The sequence below is a fragment of the Scyliorhinus canicula genome, chromosome 20 (genome assembly GCF_902713615.1).
Source record: "Scyliorhinus canicula chromosome 20, sScyCan1.1, whole genome shotgun sequence".
Taxonomy (NCBI): Eukaryota; Metazoa; Chordata; class Chondrichthyes; order Carcharhiniformes; family Scyliorhinidae; genus Scyliorhinus; species Scyliorhinus canicula.
Window position 1 is genome coordinate 76,204,250 of NC_052165.1, and position 19,354 is coordinate 76,223,603.

At 47.1% G+C, this 19,354-nt stretch overlaps 1 protein-coding gene across 3 annotated transcripts in view; it reads right to left on the reverse strand.

Moving 5' to 3' along the window:
- Positions 1-5,204: 5,204 nt before the first annotated feature.
- The window catches only part of LOC119955113 (V-type proton ATPase 116 kDa subunit a-like), a 222,699-nt gene continuing 208,549 nt past the window's right edge, over positions 5,205-19,354 (reverse strand). For all 3 annotated transcript variants that reach the window (XM_038781000.1, XM_038781001.1, XM_038781002.1), the window contains 4 exons: positions 13,608-13,715; positions 12,445-12,562; positions 7,311-7,482; positions 5,205-6,213 (listed from right to left, as the gene is read on the reverse strand). In XM_038781000.1, the coding sequence (XP_038636928.1) occupies positions 6,120-6,213; positions 7,311-7,482; positions 12,445-12,562; positions 13,608-13,715 (492 nt within the window). In that variant the 3' untranslated portion in view covers positions 5,205-6,119. The remainder of the gene's footprint in view (positions 6,214-7,310; positions 7,483-12,444; positions 12,563-13,607; positions 13,716-19,354) is intronic.

Genomic DNA, 19,354 nt, shown 5'->3' on the forward strand with positions numbered 1-19,354 from the left:
CATCTTCAGGATGTCGACACACTGCTCGATAATGGCCCTGGTCGTGGCATGGGTGTCGTTGTAGCGGGGCTCCACATCAGTCTGTGGCCTCTGGCTGGGTTTCATCAGCCATAACCGCAGCAGATAGCTCCTGTCACCCAGGAGCCAAACCCTCACCTGGTGGTGCATCACTAAAGTGTTGGGAGCCATCGGGTCTGCCAGGACAAAGGCGTCATCCGCGCTGCCTGGGTGCATGATGTGCATCTCATGATCACACCCCAGCTGCATGTTCATGGAGTGGTACCCATTTCAGTTTGTGCAGATCACCCCCTCATGCCCGGTGCTCGTAGGGGACATGCTTGGTATCGATCACCCCCTGAAACTGCGGCATTCCGGCAATGGCGGCAAACCCCATTAGTCCAGCTGGTCCTTGAATGACAGGCACTGCCGGTATACACAAACCTAATGCAGTGCCTCCTTCACCACCTCCTCCTCGGCCTTTGGGCGGCCGACTCTGCATCCTCACTGGCTGCCTCCTGTTCCTCTAGGGCAGGCTCCGCTGCTGCAAGGCCTCCCTGAGCAGCACCTGCTCGTACAGCCTCAGTGCACCCCAGCGGGCAAGGCAGATGGCAACCACCTAACCACAAAAATGCTAACAATTCCTCATTAAAAAAGCGTGGGCAGCACGTTAGCACACTGGTTAGCACAGTTACTTCACAGCTCCAGGGTCCGAGGTTTGAAGCCTGGCTTGGGTCACTGTCTGTGCGGAGTCTGCATGTTCTCCCCGTGTGTGCCTGGGTTTCCTCCGGGTGCTCTGATTTCCTCCCACAGTCCAAAGATGTGCAGCTTAGGTGAATTGGCCATGATAAATTGCCCTTAGTGTCCAAAAAGCTTAGTTTGGGTTCCTGGGATAGGGTGGAGGCATGGGCTTAAGTGGGGTGCCCTGTCCAAGGGCTGGTGCCAACTCGATGGGCCAAATGGCCTCCTTCTGCACTGTAAATTCTATGATCTGGAATGATTTGGATTTTACAAATTAGACAACTGAGTACAGGAACAAGAATAATTAAGATACTCTCCTGCAAGACCATGATTTCGCACTTTTACATGGCGTTAAGCATTTGGACTTTCAAAAGTTTTTTAAAATTAAATTTTCAGGATGTGGGCGTCACAGGTTAGGCCAGCGTTCATTGTCCATCAGAAGGTGGTGGTGAGCTGCCTTCTTGAACCGCTGCAGCCCCCGAGGTGTAGGTACACCTACTGTGCTGTTAGGGAGGCAGTTCCGGGATTTGCAGCGATGGCCTGGAGCTGAGATGACTGACCGCCAATCACCACAACCATCTCCCTTTGTGTCAAGTATGACTCCAGACTGCCGATTTCTCCCCCCCGATTCCCATTGAACCAAATGTTGCCCGGGTTCCTTGGTGCCATACTCAGTCAAATTCTGCCTTGATGTCATGAGCAGTCACTCTTCACTCCCCTCTGGAGTTCAGCTCTTTTGTCCATGTTTGAACACAGGCTGTAATGAGTTCTGGAGGTGAGTGAGCCTGGCTGAACTCAAGTGGAGCATCCGTAAGCAGGTTTGTGCTGAGTAAATGCCGTTTAATAACACTGTTGTTGACCCTTTCCATCACTTTGTGATGATCGAGGGTAGATGATGGGGTAGTAATTGGCCAGGTTGGATTTGCCCTGGTTTTTAAGCACAGGACATGCATGAACAAAATACCACATAATAGACTTGTTAGTCCATGGGATTAAATAGAGGGTGTCAAAATTGCCTAAGGGACAGAAGTCAGAGTTGTTTTTCAGTTATATATTAATAAGGTGGATTTGGGGATACCAGGCATAATTTCAAAGGAGAGATGGTGGATGAAGCAACGTCCTATGTTGACCCTCACCGCTGTTGCCTATCCTCCATCCTCCGGCTTGTCCCGCGCGCCCTCCCCGGGCTTGTCCTCCAACCCCTACTGGTCCAGCCCCTCCTCGTCCTCCTCCAGCCACGTCGCCCCATCGCTGTGCAAGTTTGTGGAGGACAAAGCAGATGACCATCTCCCTGGGCGGGGGGGTTGCACCACCAGAGCGGTCGACACAACGGAATCCCCTTTTGAGCAGCCCGATACACCCTCGATAGTCTGGTGGCCACATGGGCCTTGTTATACATCGGGTCTCCACATTGGTCTCTGGCCTCCATACTGGCGTCATTAGCTAGGTCCTAAGCGGGAACCCCTTATCCCCCAAGAACCAACGTGTCACCCTGCGTTGTGCCTCGAAGATACCGGGGATGTCCGACTGCCCCAGGATGTAGCTGTCGTCCACACTCCCTGGGAAACAGGCACACATGTGTATGATCTTTAGGTGGATGTTCAGGGAGTGGAACCCCTTCCTGTTGATGAAAGGCGTTCCTGCACTGCCCGGTGCGCAAGGTGACATGTGTGCCATCTATTATCCTCTGGACCTGGGGCATCCCACTGAATCCTGCTGCCTGGGCATCTTAATTGGGCTTGGTCCATGTCAAAGTTTATCCAGTCAGCTGCCCGGGTGAACAGGGCATCTGTGACTTCACGGATGCACTTGTTGGCTATTGGTTGGAAAATGCCACACAAGTCCCTGCTCGAACCCTGGAATGAACTGGAGGCGTCAAGGTTCAGGGCTGCAGTAACCTTGACAACCACTGGGAGCAGGCACCACTCCTCCTCCGCAAAGCCACAAAGACATGGCACAGGTGCTGCACCTCTCCTTGTTCAGGCGGCGCCTCCTGTTGCATATGCCGTCCATCATCTGTTCGAAAGTCCAACGACGTTGTGACATTGGGTTATCGCTGCCTCCCCATATAGGTCCCTCCCTGGCCTGATTGGCAGCCGGGCCCTCAGGGCCCTGCACATGGGCCGCCACCTCAAGGCTCTATCAACGCTGCTGCAGCCCCCTTCTCCAGTGTCTGGCTGCCTGGCAACACTACCCTGAGGGCAGCCTCTGAGGGCTCCAAAATATCCGTAATGTAATATCTGTGAGGATTTGGAGAGGGTGCGAGGCTGACAATAAGTTATGGCGTTCCCCCACCCTTACATCACCTGCCATCCAACACATCCTGTACACACACCCGCATCTGCAGCAGTGACCCTGGGCACCGGGCCCCTGACCCTGTACCCCAGATACGCGCTAGAAATGTGAGGTGGACCGGGGCCTGGTTCCTTCCCTAGTCTACAGGCCCATCTTCTGATCGCAGGTCCCCAGTGCTGAGACCCAGCTCTCGGGTGTTCTAATGTTGGCGACTGTCTCTCTGCTGGTGTTGATACCTCGAGTTCAGGACAAGTGCCCAGGTCTCTCAGCCAGATTGGGATGCTAGGCAGTAACCACTGACTGTGCCATGGCTCATGTGCCCATGGGAGCCATTGAGGTGCTCACAGTATTAGAATTGGTAATTCCCTGTCAGCAACAGCCTTCAGCTGTTCAGCCAGAGACCGCCATGGTCAATGGGAGTTAAAGTGACCTTCACCATATTACCATAGACGGGGCTCTGTCCTGGGGATGTTCGGTGAGACGGACAGGCAGCAGCTGGAGATCGCTGTTGTGGCTATATACAATCTGGGAGGTGGCATGGCAGACCCACAGGCACGCGCCCCCTCACCGCCCCACCGAGGCCCAGTGCCCAGGGACTGACTGCCCAATTTTGAAGACGGTTAGTCCCCTCCTCTGATCCCCACAGCAGCCGTCCCACTAACTTCAGATTTTAAATAAATGTCCACCTGTCCACTCGCTGGGGAGCCAGTTAGATCACAGGAGACCATTCCATAGGGAGTCCTTCCCGTTAATGGGATGGCGATTGCTCTTAATTGGTAATTATTGGCCGCATCGTGGTGGGATCCGGATCTTGTCAACAGGAGCGGGCCAGTTAAATTGGAAACCGATCGGCATACGCGTGGTTCCCAATTTTGGCCTCTCCCGCTATCTAACCGACCCATTCACATTTGAGCCCGGCACGTCGTAGCCGGTAGATTGCAACCATTGCTTAAAATCATGATCAGTTTTGACAGTAATTAAGGGGAAACTGTTGACAGTGCAGGGGTTCGTAACAAGAGGACTCAGATTTAGCGTGATTTAAAAAAGTGCCAGAGGTGAGATGGGATTTTCATTCTCCCAAATCACAGCCAGTTATTATGATCACAATTGCATTGCCTGAAAGGGTGATGGAAGAAAATTCAATAAATACCATCCAAAAGTGAATTGGAAAAATATTTGAAGGAAAATAAACCCACATAAGACTATGGGAAAAGTATCATGCTCAGTAAATTTGCATATCCAAGGTTGCAACGAGTCTGATTCAGCCAGAGACAACGGCCAGGAAGGTAGAAAGGAGTTTGTGGCAAGGGCCAAAGCCAATGGCTTCCATCTTTGAATGCTGATCCGAAGGAAACTATGGCTGAATGTCAGATGTGCTGACTGATATAGCGGAGAGGTCACATGCGGGCGGTGAGACAGAGCTGGGAGACATCACTCCCTAGGTAGAAACGAACGCACTGTTTTTGAGATGAAGAAGTTGAAGAGCAAAACACAGACAAGGGAATGGAAGAGGTCCAAAGTCAAGTTTGTTGGAGGTCTCCGGGTGATGTAGAGATGGCATCTGGCCAAGATTGTTAGCTTCAAAGTGAAACTAAGCAAGGTCAATCCCCCTTGGCTGGACATTGGAGGATGACGGGTCCAACCATAAAAAGGCTACAGTTAGGTGGAGTAAGAGGAGGGGGGGGGGAGTGCACTGAGGTGACGGTGACAGAGGGCGTTCCATTAGATGTATTTCCAGTGTTGTATCAGGGGGTGAAATCTGATGGAAGATGTTCAAGCACTGATTCAGGTCACTTGGGTTTTTCTCACAGAGTTAAGAGAAAGCTGGTTTAATAAAAGTTATAAGTATGGGATGCCACATCTCATTTGGGCAGGGGGTTGAGGGTCCTGATGGAGATTGCATCTTCTTAGTCCCAAAATTGGGTTGACTAACATGTCTTTTGACTGTCCGTTATGTTATCTTTAGAGAGCTTTCATCAGTGGATTTTCACCCTTCTCATTCCACAATGGACGATTATTCCAAACCGACATCAACATCTCATCTGGAAAGATACGGATTTGTCAGCGTCTGTCGTATTCAAAATTTGTTTGAATCAGAAGAGCTTTGACTTCCGGTAACATTTGTCAATTTAAGTATTCTTGGAGTGTACACCAGATCAGCAGCAGACATCTTTGTTACACCTCACTTTATTGTCCAATTAATAATAATCTTTTATTGTCACAAGTATGAAGTTACTGTGAAAAGCCCCTCGTCGCCACATTCCGGCGCCTGTTCAGGTAAGCTGGTACGGGAATTGAATTAGGCGGCTGCTTAAAGGAGATTTTCATCCACATGTTCCCAAGCAGTGATGGAAAACATTAACATTATGCAGATGGTGACATTACAAAGCTTGCCCTTGCATTTATAACAGAGATATCTTGACTGTGACCCTAAATGTGGGTTTAACCAATTCACACTCGCATGAATCTTAGGTTAAAACTGAACGGGAACATTTCTGAGTGTTGTATTTCTCAATGGCAAAGCATGCAGACTTGTAATGATAGATAAATAGTACAGCATTTGATGAAATTGGTAAGGTTAACGTTGTGGTGGTTCAACCATTGAATACAGAGGCCATTTGTGCGTGCACTAATTCGAAGATGTCACCAGTACTGGAAGCCCCCCCCATCTCGTAACTCCAGCGATAACAATGCACATCATTCGCCAAATTTTACTGGCAATGTAAAGCAAATGCAAAACCATTTTAAATTAGGCTTTCTCCCCCCTCATTGACAATCTTAAATTACATGATTATTAATCTATGTTCAACATGTTACAACATTCCTATTTATGCTATTACAAGCCATTTCCCCCACTGATTCTAAACTTGCCAACGCCTCTGGCTGGAGCACACAAAATCATTCCAGCTGAACATTACATACACAAACTTGCACAAGCTAAATTTCAAGACCTTAATGTTGGCTCTAAATTAAGAATCTATTGTATAAATTTATCATCAAGATCCGCGGTGATCATTTTCTAACAATGCAATCTTTCAATCGGTGGTTGAAATGCTCTTGTGCTCATCTTCTGTTGAAACGCAGCTCTATTCATCTGGGTTTCCATCCAGGATGGATTTGAACGAGAAGGGGTTAAACTTGTAGCCAGCTCCAGCATAGAATTTATTCTGGAACTCCACCCTGGGGGGTCAAAAATAAAACAAATGGTATTCTATACCGCTAAAAGTGATACATTTTGGAAGGAAGAACAAAGTGAGACAATATACAACAAAGGAGGCAATGCTAAAGGGGATGCAGGAACGGAGAGACCTGGAGGTATATCTACAGCATGCACAGTACTGAACATGACAGGGTAAATTGAGAAAGTGGTTTAAAAGATGTAGAGGCACAGAGTACAAAAAGCAAAGGCAATGAACCTCCATAAAACACTGGCATAAAACACTGGTTTTGCCTCAAACATTCATATAATCATTAAATTTACAGTGCAGAAGGAGGCCATTCGGCCCATTGAGTCTGTACCGGCCCTTGCAAAGAGCACCCTTCTCAACCCCACGCCTCTACCCTATCCCCGTAACCCGACCTCACCTTTTGAACACTAAGGAGCAATTTAGCATGGCCATTCCACCTACCCTGCACATCTTTGGCCTGTGGGAGGAAACTGGAGCACCCGGTGGAAAGCCACGCAGACACGGGGGGGAAAAGTGCAAACTCTTACACAGACAGTCACCCCAGACCGGAATTGAACCCAGGACGCTGGAGCTGTGAGGCAGCAGTGCTAACCACTGTGCCACCGTGCCGCACTACACTTGTGGAAGGATCGGAAAGGTTGAGAAAGGTACAGCAAAGATTTACAAGAATTGTTCTGGAGACTTGAGTTCATGTGGATAGAGAAGAGAAGATTTTAGTTGAGGGGTACGGACAGTGTAGATAGAAAAACCGCAAGAACCAGAGGATATCGATTTAAAGCTGAGTGGTAAAAGAATCAAAGGTGACAGAGGAAAACTTTTTTTTAAATAAAATGCAGTGAATGTTTAGCATTTGGAATGCATTGCATGAGGGTGCGGTGGAGGCAGATTTAATCATGCCTGTCGAAAGGAGATTTGATAAGCACCATCAGAGAAACTAACTGCAGTGCGACAGGAAAGAGTGAGGGAGTGGGACTAGCTGGGTTACACTTGTAGAGAGCCAGCATGGACATGATGGGCTGAATGGTGACAGCACAAGGACCATTCTATGATTCCATGAATCAAGGCCTGCGTTGCAGCAGAGTTACTTACCAGTGAAGACGCAGAGCATGTAGGAAAGCAGATAATCCTTCCATTACCAAGAGAATGGCAACTGTTAAGACGGCAAAAACTGCAAATATAATGGAGACTCCAATGAGGCCACCCCAAGAAGTACTACTCAAGCCAATGTGCAGTACCATGGTCCACAGCACTTCAGATAGCTCTAAAGATAAATGGAACACACATATCGAAATTAGTAAAGAGATTCGGGCATCTCTGAACAAGGCTCTAAGATTCTGGCGACTAAGATTTTATTATTTTGGTTTAAAGCATCTCTGACTAGCAATTCCTATGTACCTAAATACTGCCGACTGCCGTCTAATCACTGACAGTACAGGTGAGAGGAGTCCACAGCCTATTAAAATGTGAGCTGTGCCATTGGCTTAAGGTTGCTGTGTGGACAAGGAGATCAGGTTCAGCGTGTTGGCTCTGCGAGTCTCCATGTTACAGTGGGAAGGAAGGTAGTCAGAGGAAACTGAAGCCATTCTCTTCAGTCCCCACAACGCACACTGTTCCCTCGTCACAGACACCATCCCTCTCCCTGACAACAAATCAGACCATGACTTTTCAAATTCACATCGATATACTCATCAAGACCGTCTACTTCCAGCCCAAGTTCCACACACACGAGTACGGCCTTAACCGGGACCTTAGATTCATGTCGCGTTACATTCATCCCCCACCATCTGGCTTAGGCTTGCAAAATCCTACCAACTATCCTGGCTTGAGACAATTCACACCTCTTTAACCTGGGGTTACCCCTATCTCTGGATCTGTAAAGACTTAATTAACTGCAAATGCTCGCATTCTAAGCATTGTCTTGCATCTTTGACTTTGTCTATATATATGTTTCTGGAACATACCTCTTCATTCACCTGAGGCAGGAGTAGTGCTCCGAAAGCTAGTGTTTGAAACAAACCTGTTGGACTTTAACCTGGTGTTGCAAGACTTCTTACGATACAAAGATATGCAGAGGGACAGGTACTATTGAGGAAGCAAGGGGGCTGCAGAAGGACTTGGACAGGTTACGAGAGTGGGTGAAGAAGTGGCAGATGTAATACAATGTGGAAAAGTGTGAGGTTATGCACTTTGGTAGGAGAATAGAAGCAAAGGAAAAGGCTTAGGGAATCAAAGTACAAAGGGACTTGGGAGTCCTTGTTCACGATTCTCGTAAGGTTAACGTGTAGGTTCAGTCGGCAGTTAGGAAGGCAAATGCAATGTTAGTAATCATGTCAAGAGGGCTTGAATACAAGAGCAGGGATGTACTTCTGAGGCTGTATAAGGCTCTGGTCAGACCCCATTTGGAGTATTGTGAGCAGTTTTGGACCCCGTATTTAAGGAAGGATGTGCTGGCCTTGCAAAGGGTCCAGAGGAGGTTTACAAGAATGATCCCTGGAATGAAGGACTTGTCAAATGAGGAGCAGTTGAGGACTCTGGTCTGTGCTCTTTGGAGTTTAGAAGGATGAGGGGGGGAGGGATCTTATGGAAACTTACAGAATACTGAGAGGCTAAGACAGAGTGGATGTTTTCATTAGTGGGAAAAACTAGAACCCTAAGCCACAGCCTCAGACTGAAGAGACAATGCTTTAAAAGTGAGATGAGGAGGAATTTCTTCAGCCAGAGAGTGGTGAATCTGTAGAACTCATTGCCGCAGAAGGCTGTGGAGGCCAAATGTATTTAAGACAGAAATAGATAGGTTCTTAATTAACAAGGTTTTCTGGGGTTATGGTGAGAATAGGGATGAAACTGGACTTGGACCTATATCACCGGTCCTTCACAGTCGCTGGGGTAAAAACATGGCACTCCCCTCCTAAACAGCATTGTGGGCATCACTACACCACATAGACTGTAGCTTTCCAAGGCAGTGGCTTATCAAAGGCAATTAACGATGGGAATAAATGTTTCCCCAGTCATTGATGCTCATATCCCATGTAGGAATAAAATAAATACTGCCCGTATCTTAATTGGTGCCAAGTTTCTTTTCATATTCATTTACAGGGTTTGGGCATTGCTGGCTCTGCCCACATTTATTGCCTGTCCCTAATTAACCTTGAGAAGGTGGTGGTGAGCTGCCTTCTTGAACTGCTGCATGTGGGTTAGGAACACCCACAGTGTTTTCAGAGGGGGAGTTCCAGGATTCTGACTCAACGACAGTGAAGTCCCACTCATCCATCAGCCCTATGTTCACTCATCTACATCCTTGTTTGCAGATCCCTCCATGGCATCGTCCCTCTGCATCTCTAACGTTCTCCAGCTGTACGACCCTCCGAGATATCCGCGTCCTTCCAATTCTAGGCTCGACCACATTCCATATTTAATCACTGCGCCATTGGCAGTCATACTTTCAGCTGTCTGAGTCCATGCTGTGGAATCCTCCGACTAAACTCTTCACTTGTAACTGATGATAATAATTAGCTAACTGGTTGAATCTGGTTACTGTAGCTCCAATTTAGTTGGTTGTAAATGCAGATCTCCTCAGTGGAGTTAAGGAAACGTGTGCAGACTTGTTGTTTTGTCAGTTGGGGCATTCGGTGAAGGTGTTACATTTTTATATCTTTGTCACTCTGCAGGAATTGTTTTTAGTCTACTGCAGGGAAAGAAGCTAGCTGTTTGGTGAGTACCTGGTGAATGGATACGTTCTAGTTTCTCCCTAAGTTTTAAAATAGTATACAAATTTGGTGGTAAAGCTAATAAAATATATTTTTAAAAAGCAAATAGGGCAGCACGGCGGCACAGCGGTTAGCCCTGCTGCCTCACGGCTCCAAGGTCCCAGGTTCAATCCCGACTCTGGGTCACTGTCTGTGTGGAGTTTGCACATTCTTCCCGTGTTTGCGTGGGTAAGGGCAGCACGGTGGCCTAGTGGTTAGCACAACCGCCTCACAGCGCTGAGGTCCCAGGTTCGATCCTGGCTCTGAGTCACTGTCCGTGTGGAGTTTGCACATTCTCCCCGTGTCTGCGTGGGTTTCGCCCCCACAACCCAAAAATGTGCAGAGTAGGTGGATTGGCCACGCTAAATTGCCCCTTAATTGGAAAAAATAATTGGCTAATCTAAATTTTTAAAAAAGAAAAAAAAAGTGTTTGCGTGGGATTCGCCCCCACAACCCAAAAAGATATGCAGGGCAGATGGATTGGCCACGCTAAATTGCCCCTTAATTGGAAAAAATGAATTGGGTACTCTAAATTTATTTTTCAAAAGCAAATAAGTGAATAATGTAAGTAAATATTTTAAAACACATCAAGGAAAACCCACACAGTCACGGGGAGAAAGTGAGAACTCCACGCAGACAGTCACCTGAGGTTGGAATTGAAAGGGTTCTGTGAGGCAACAGTGCTAACCACTGTGCTGTCCCTAGTGTACAACAAACATTACCAGGACCAGCTAGAAATTAATGTGTACTTCTGATTGCTCAAAGTAGTGTGTCTGGTCATCCAAACATAGAACATACAGTGCAAAAGGAGGCCATTCGGCCCATCAAGTCTGCACCGGCCCACTTAAGCTCTCATTTCCATCTTAGCCCATAACCCGATAACCCCTCCTAACCTTTTTGGTCACGAAGGACAATTTATCATGACCAATCCACCTGATCTGCACATCTTTGGACTGTGGGAGGAAACCGGAGCACCCGGAGGAAACCCACGCAGACACGGGGAGAACGTGCAGACTCCGCACAGACAGTGACCCAGCGGGGAATTGAACCTGGGACCCTGGTGCTGCGAAGCCACAGTGCTATCCACAATGCTACCGTGCTGCCCTTGTGAAGCATTTCGTATCAGATGATTAAAATAAGAAATTATTAAAGATCAAATAATTTAATATTTTGGCACGATATCCTGAAAATCAAAGAATAATTCTGTTGCATAAATCTAACATTTTTGAAAATTTTAAAGGTAAATTATGGGAATTTTATTGTTGAATAAATGAGAAATCCAGCACTGTTTTGTCTCTCGGGCCCTCTTTCCCTATTGCCTGCTCTCATTACGAGGCTGCTGAAAAATTAAATAAGCTCTTGCCCCTTTGTGTTAATGAAGCCAAATTTAGATTTTTTTTGTTACAATATTTTGTTTCTATTCGTCCATGGGTGTCACTGGCTGGGTCAGCATTTATTGCCCATCCTTGAGGGCCTTTAGCAGTCAACCACATTGCTGTGGGTCTGGAGTCACATGTAGGCCAGATCAGGTAAGGATGACAGATTTCCTTCCCTAAAGGACATTAGTGAACCAGGTGGGTTTCATGGTCACCTTTTACACTTTTAATTTCAGATCTTTATTGAATTCAAATGTCACCATTTGCCATGGTGGGCTTCGAACCAGGGTCCCCAGAGCACCATATCATACACCGGTGTTTATTACTGTACACCAGCATTGAGAAAGTAGTCACAATCATTAAATAGGATAGGTGAAGATCAGGCACGGTTAATGTGAAACATCTGCAAATTAAAATTGAAGTAAATGCCTTTTTCTTTTAACTTTTCTTTCCCAACACTTTATAGAACATTACAGCGCAGTACAGGCCCTTCGGCCCTCGATGTTGTGCCGACCTGTGAAACCTCTCTAAGACCCATCTACACTATTCCCTTATCGTCCATATGTCTATCCAATGACCATTTGAATGCGTTTAGTGTTGGCGAGTCCACTACTGTTGCAGGCAGGACATTCCACGCCCTTACTACTCTCTGAGCAAAGAACCTACCTCTGACATCTGTCCTGTATCTATCTCCCCTCAATTTAAAGCTATGTCCCCTCGTGCTAAACATCATCATCTGAGGAAAAAGGCTCTCACTGTCCACCCTATCTAATCCTCTGATCACCTTGTATGCCTCAATTAAGTCACCTCTTAACCTTCTTCTCTCGAACAATATTTCTCTTCATCCTCCCCTCTCAACCCTCACAGGATAACTGTCAGTGAATTCTGTTTGAGGGAGATTTTCTCTGCAGTGTTTTTAAACAGTTGGGCAGAACAGTTCCTGATTTTACAGAATGCTTAGCTGACATCTGAAACAATGTGAGCTTTGTATACTTGGAATGTGTCACTCACACGACGAGTTCATGTATCCATTTACTTCATCCGTAGCCCACAGCGTCTCTGTCATCTGTCACCTCGGCTGGAGCCTATCTGATTGCTTACCTGCATGAGCCAAGCTCAAAGCCCACAGTCGGAGGTAGGATGCCGTGTTCGAGATGCAGCCTAGACAGTACTCGATGGTGTGGATTGCTTGGTGCACAAAGACGTCACCAAAGTTGAACTGGAATATTACAAGAGAGAGAGAAATGTTGACTGCAGCCATGGTAAAACCCTGTTTTTAGTTTCACAAAGTGCGTAACTCAGGACCCTACCTGCCCCCGCACCATGCCTCACGGCTAACCCCCCCCCCCAGTTCTCAGATGGCAAAGGCAGCAAGTAATTCAGTCACACATACCAGCAGATCTTCAATTATTGGTCTGCACAGGGTGAGCTCACGTCAGAGGGGAGGCAGGGAGCGGGAAAAGTGGACAGTAAGAGTATTTACATCGTTTGCCAAGTCCAACGAGGCAGTAACCACAAGAGGAATAATGGTGCGAGTTTGGCAATTTGTTTCAATGTGGGAGATTCATAGTGACTCCACAATGCAAGGCACAAAGTAATAATGTTGCCTTTTCACATAGTTTAGCACAGTGGGCTAAATAGCTGGATTGCAATGCAGAACAATGCCAGCAGTGCGGGTTCAATTCCCGTACCAGCCTCCCCGAACAGGCGCCGGAATGTGGCAACTGGGGGCTTTTCACAGTAACTTCATTGAAGTCTACTTGTGACAATAAGCAATTATTGCAGGGGCTGGTTTAACACACAGGGCTAAATCGCTGGCTTTGAAAGCAGACCAAGGCAGGCCAGCAGCACGGTTCAATTCCCGTACCAGCCTCCCCGAACAGGTGCCGGAATGTGGCAACTAGGGGCTTTTCACAGTAACTTCATTTGAAGCCTACGCGTGACAATAAGCGATTTTCATTTAATTTCATTTACCAGACGAGTGCCTCCTTTACATTTTTGGAATCTTCAGACGCTCATACCTCAATTAAGATGAGGATGTTTGTGTATGTGTGTGTATGTCCTTGCTCTCAGGTACAGGAATAATGATTAAAAGACAGTTGCCCAACTCTGTGGGTTTGTTCGAAAGGCAACCAAATTCAGCTTCCCTCATTGCATATATTTAAAAGTAAAACTGTGCCCATGACAGTGCCTGTCCTTATATAGTTATTTGGTTGGCATAACAAGCTGGTCTTCATCCTTGGACTGAAAAATATTACATTTACCTCTTCGCTATGGCCATCACCATGGTCACCAGTGCTCCTTTGCTGGGGTGGCAGGATATCAGCCTCAATATCAGGTGAAGTATAAATATTCTCTGGTGTAGACTCCAACTTAAGAGGAAAGAAAAGAGGATCTTAAGTTATTGTCAAAATGATTTCAGCTTGGTGTTGGCATTATATTTTGTAAAATAATAATAACACTGGGGTACAGAACTGGTGGGGACAGGTCTATTACAGGTTAACATTTGGATACAGTACGAAATGAAAAAATGAAAATCGCTTATTGTCACGAGTAGGCTTCAATGAAATTACTGTGAAAAGCCCCTAGTCGCCACATTCCGGCGCCTGTCCGGGGAGGCTGGTACGGGAACGATGGTACGATGGGGACAGGTCTGTCACTGTATAACACTGGGGTACAATACTGGTGGGGACAGGTCTGTCACTGTATAACACTGGGGTACAATACTGGTGGGGACAGGTCTGTCACTGTATAACACTGGGGTTCAATACTGGTGGGGACAGGTCTGTCACTGTATAACACTGGGGTACAGTACTGGTGAGAACAGGTCTGTCACTATATAACACTGGGGTACAGTACTGGTGGAGACTGGTCTATCACTGTATAACACTGGGGTACAGTACTGGTGGGGATGGGTCTGTCACTGTATAACACTGGGGTACAGTACTGGTGGGGACAGGTCTGTCACTGTATAACACTGGGGTACAGTACTGGTGGGGACAGGTCTGTCACTGTATAACACTGGGGTACAGTACTGGTGGGGACAGGTCTGTCACTGTATAATACTGGGGTACAATACTGGTGGGGACAGGTCTATCACAGTTTAACACTGTGGTACAGTACTGGTGGGGACAGGTCTGCCACTGTAAAACACTGAGGTACAGTACTGGTGGGGACAGGTCTGTCACTGTATAACACTGGGGTACAGTACTGGTGGGGAAAGGTCTGTCACTGTATAACACTGGGGTACAGTACTGGTGGGGACAGGTCTGTCACCGTATAACACTGGGGTACAGTACTGGTGGGGACAGGCCTGTCACTATAACACCGCGGTACAATACTGGTGGGGACAGGTCTGTCACTGTATAACACCGGGGTACAGTACTGATGGGGACAGGTCTGTCACTGTATAACACTGGGGTACAGTACTGGTGGGGACAGGTCTGTCACTGTATAACACTGGGGTACAGTACTGGTGGGGACAGGGTCTGTCACTGTATAACACTGGGGTACAGTACTGGTGGGGACAGGTCTGTCACTGTATAACACTGGGGTACAGTACTGGTGGGGACCGGTCTGTCACTGTATAACACTGGGGTACAGTACTGGTGGGGACAGGTCTATAACTGTTTAACATTGGGGTACAGTACTGGTGGAGACTGGTCGATCACAATTTAATACTGGGGTACAATACTGGTGAGGAAAGAACTGTTGTCATCTAATTTTATGGGACAGTAAGAGTGTGGAAACAACAGGGATATTTTACTGCATCAACCTCCAGATTTGTTTGCGGATATCCTTGCATATGAATGTTTCAACTACAGCTGTAACATTTTCCAGGCTTTCTGCATGTTCAAGTCCCAGAAGGACAGAGTAGAGCAGTACAAGATTAATTCATTTGCTGGAAAATTCACCGAGAAAGATGTAAATGTGATGAAAATCTGGTGAAAAATCTTGGAGGCAACAGAAAAAGCCTTTCCCGTTGGGTAATTAAAAAAAAAAATTAAAGTAAATTTTGAGTACTCAGTTCCTTTTTTCCCCCCCCCAATTATGGGGAAATTTAGTGTGGCCAATCCACCTATCCTGCACATCTTTCTGGGTTGTGAGGGTGAAACCCACGCAGACATGGGGAGAATGTGCAAACTCCACATGGACAGTGACCCAGAGCCAGGATCGAACCGGGGTTGGATAGATTTGCTTATTGTAACGTATACGGAGGTACAGTGAAAAGTATTTTTCTGCGAGCAGCTCAAACGGATCATTTAGTACATGAAAAGAAAATATATAATAGGACAACATAAGGGACACAATGTAAATACATAGACACCGGCATCGGGTGAAGCATACAGGAATGTAGTAATAATCAGGTCAGTCCATAAGAGGGTTGTTTAGGAGTCTGGTAACAACAGGGAAGTTGTTTTTTAATCTGTTCATGCATGTTCTCAGACTTTTGTATCTCCCGACCCACGGAAGAAGTTGGAAGAGTGAGTAAGCCAGGTACGAGGTGTCATAATATACACCAGTATATCATGGTGCAGACACACACTGATGGACACACACAGGGACCAATCAACATGTACAAACACCGCAGCCAATCACCAGTTAGAATACACAGGCTAGAAAGGCAGAGGGCACCACAGTTCCCACTCATTCTGGGTGCTGCCTCTCAGTGTAACAGGAACTTATTCAGCCCAGCACAGACTCTAGTTTAAGTTAGCATCATTTAGACCCACAGTCATCGTGTGTTAGTTAGTTAGAAGTAGTTAATAAAATTTAGTTGAACCTTCATCAGTGTTGAAGTGTCTGTTCATCTCTCACGTCTACACTCGCCAACACTTCAGGAGGAATCTTTGATTCTGCCTCCTGCTTTCCCAAGGCAGCTGGAGGTGTAGATAGAATCAATAGATGGGAGGTGGGTCTGTGTGATGGGACTGTGCCGTGTTCAAGACTCTGTGAAGTTTCTTGTGGTGTTGGGTCAAACAGTTCCATACCAGATAGGATGCTTTCTATGGTGCGCCTGTAAAAGTTGGTAAGTGTCAGTGTGGACATGCCAAATGTCCTTAGTTTCCTGAGAAAGTATAGGTGCTGTTGTGCTTTATTGGTGGTAGCACCGACGTGGGTGGACCAGGACAGATTTTTGGTGATGTGCACCCTTAGGAATTTAAAGCTGTTTACCATCTCCAACTCGGCCCCGTTGATGCTGACAGGGGTGTGTACAGTATTTTGCTTCTTTAAGTCAATGACCAGCTCTTTAGTTTTTCTGGCATTGAGGGAGAGTTTGTTGTCGTTACACCACTCCACTAGGTTCTCCATCTCCCTCCTGTATTCTGACTCGTTGTTGTTAGAGAGCTGACTCACTATGGTCGTATCGTCAGCAAACTTGTAGATGGAGTTGGAACCAAGTTTTGCCATGCAGTCGTGTGTGTACAGGGAGTAGAGTAGGGGGCTAAGTACGCAGCCTTGCGGGATCCCGGAGTTGAGGACTATCGTGGAGGTGATGTCGTTTATCCTTTCTGATTGTGGTCTGTTGGTCAGAAAATCGAGGATCCAGTTGCAGAGTGAGGAGCCAAGTCCTAGGTTTTGGAGCTTTGATATGAGCTTGGCTGGGATTATGGTGTTGAAGACGGAGCTGTAGTCAATAAATAGGAGTCTGACGTAGGAGTCCTTGCTGTCGAGATGCTCCAGGGATGAGTGTTGGGCAAGGGAGGTGGTTTCTGCTGTGGACCGTTTGCGGCGGTATGTGAATTGCAGTGGATCAATGCATCGTGGGAGTAGATGTGCTTCATGACCAACCTCTTGAAGTACTCATTATGATTGATGTCAGGGCCACTGGACGGTAGTCATTGAGGCACTATGCCAACCACTGCGCCACCGTGCTGCCCCATCCATTGTGTAAATTTAGGCTTGTAAGATTTTACAGTCCTTCCCCATCCCTCCATCCACAAACCCACCAGTGGGGGAATATAAACTTCTGCCAGGAATGGTTAATGATCCTTACCTAGTGTTATTGCAAATCTAAATATTTATCGTGCTGTACATTGCAATTGTGCTGCTCCAGAAACTATGTACACATCTCTGCACTGACAAAGGTTCGATTCAACTAAATGGGAACAAAGTCCCATAAGGAGCACGTTTATCCGAGTGTTTTCTGGCGCTTGCAGCGCTGAGAAACACATGGCTATGCAACACGACTTGCATTGTGTAATAATAATAATCTTTATTGTCAGAAGTAGGCTTACATTAACACTGCAATGAAGTTACTGTGAAAATCCCCTAGTCACTACCTACAGCACCTGTTCGGGTCCACAGAGGGAAAATTCAGAATGTCCCAATTCACCTAATAAGCACATCTTTCGAGACCTGTGGGAGGAAACCGGAGCATCCGGGGGAAACCCACGCAGGTACGGGGAGAACGTGCAGGCTCCACACAGACAGTGACCCAAGCCGGGAAACGAACCTGGGTCCCTGGCGCTGTGAAGCAACAGTGCTAACCATTGTGCTACAATGCTGCCCATAGGGCCTCAACAGGGTGCCAGCTGGCACCAGCAATGCCAGGGCACTACCCTGCCCAAAGGGCCGGTAGCTGGGGGCCTCCAATCCCCTGGGAGACCTCCACGAGTGCAGTTCCAACTGGTCCCCGTGTATGGGGACCAGTACCAAGCAGCACTCACCCCAGATCTCGGCGGTGAAGGAGATAGACCCCAATGCCTCAGTTACCTCGGGAATCTGCACATTCGAGTGAGACTAGCTGCCTCGCTCTAATATGCAGATTTGCCAAAAAGTGATCCCGCCCATTTACATTGCAATGTCTCACGAGATTGCATTGGATCTTGAGGTGTTGTGAACCGGGTAGATCCTGAGAGCGGCACCGCGGTGAGCTGCTTTAAGGGTGCAGCGTGGCCATTGGATTGCGCCCAAGTATTCACATTGTGACTTACCTGTACTTTACAGTCACAAGGGAACCACGGTATTGTTTATTACAGTCACAAAGTTCAATCATAGAATTTACAGTGTAGAAGAAGGCTATTCGGGCCATCGAGTCTGCACCGGACCTACCTAAGCCCACACCCCCACCCTATTCCAGTAACCCAACCCAACCCATTTGGACACTAAGGGCAATTTATCATGGCCAATCCACCTAACCTGCAACGTCTTTGGACTGTGGGAGGAAACCGGAGCACCCGGAGGAAACCCACGCAGACACGGGGAGAACGTGCGGTCTCCGCACAGACAGTGACCCAGCGGGGAATCAAACCTGGGAACCTGGAGCTGTGAAGCAACAGTGCTAATCATTATGCTACCGTGCCCCCCTGAAGGGGGGTTTGTATCAACAGTACAATTAACATGACTTATTAATAGTGAGTAAACAGAAGGGATTGTCTCATCCATCCCGGTTAATCTGCAAGCGCTGAGCGTTTTGGCCAAGGGTGGTATCATGACTGGTACAGGTTTGGCGGGTCGAATGGCCTGCTCCTGTGCTGTATTGTTCTTTGTTCTAATCTGTTGATGGAGCCTTCATCCAGACTCGACTATGCAAATTTGCTGCTGTTTGCCTTCCTGCCCATCTTTCAAACTTAGTAAATTTGAGCTCATCCAAAACTCTGCCACCCATACGTTAATGAGGGTAAATGTGAGGTTATCTGCTTCGGTAGCAAAATTAGGAAGGCAGATTGTTATTTGAATGGGTGTAAATTGAGAGAGGTGGATACTCAGCGAGACTTTGGTGTCCTCGTGCATCAGTCACTGAAAGTAAGCGCGCAGGTACAGCAGGCGGTAAAGAAGGCAAATGGTATGAAGGCCTTCGGAGTGAGAGGAATTGAGTACAGGAATACAGATGTTTAACTGCAATTGTATAGGGCATTGGCAAGGCCACACTTGGAGTAGTGTGTGCAGTTTTGGTGTCCTTATCTGAGGTAGGGAGGAAGTGCAGCGAAGGTTTAATGTAATGTGTGAGCCATTGTTAACCAAAAACTCATTTACATTTATAACTCGGCATTAAGAATGAGATGAA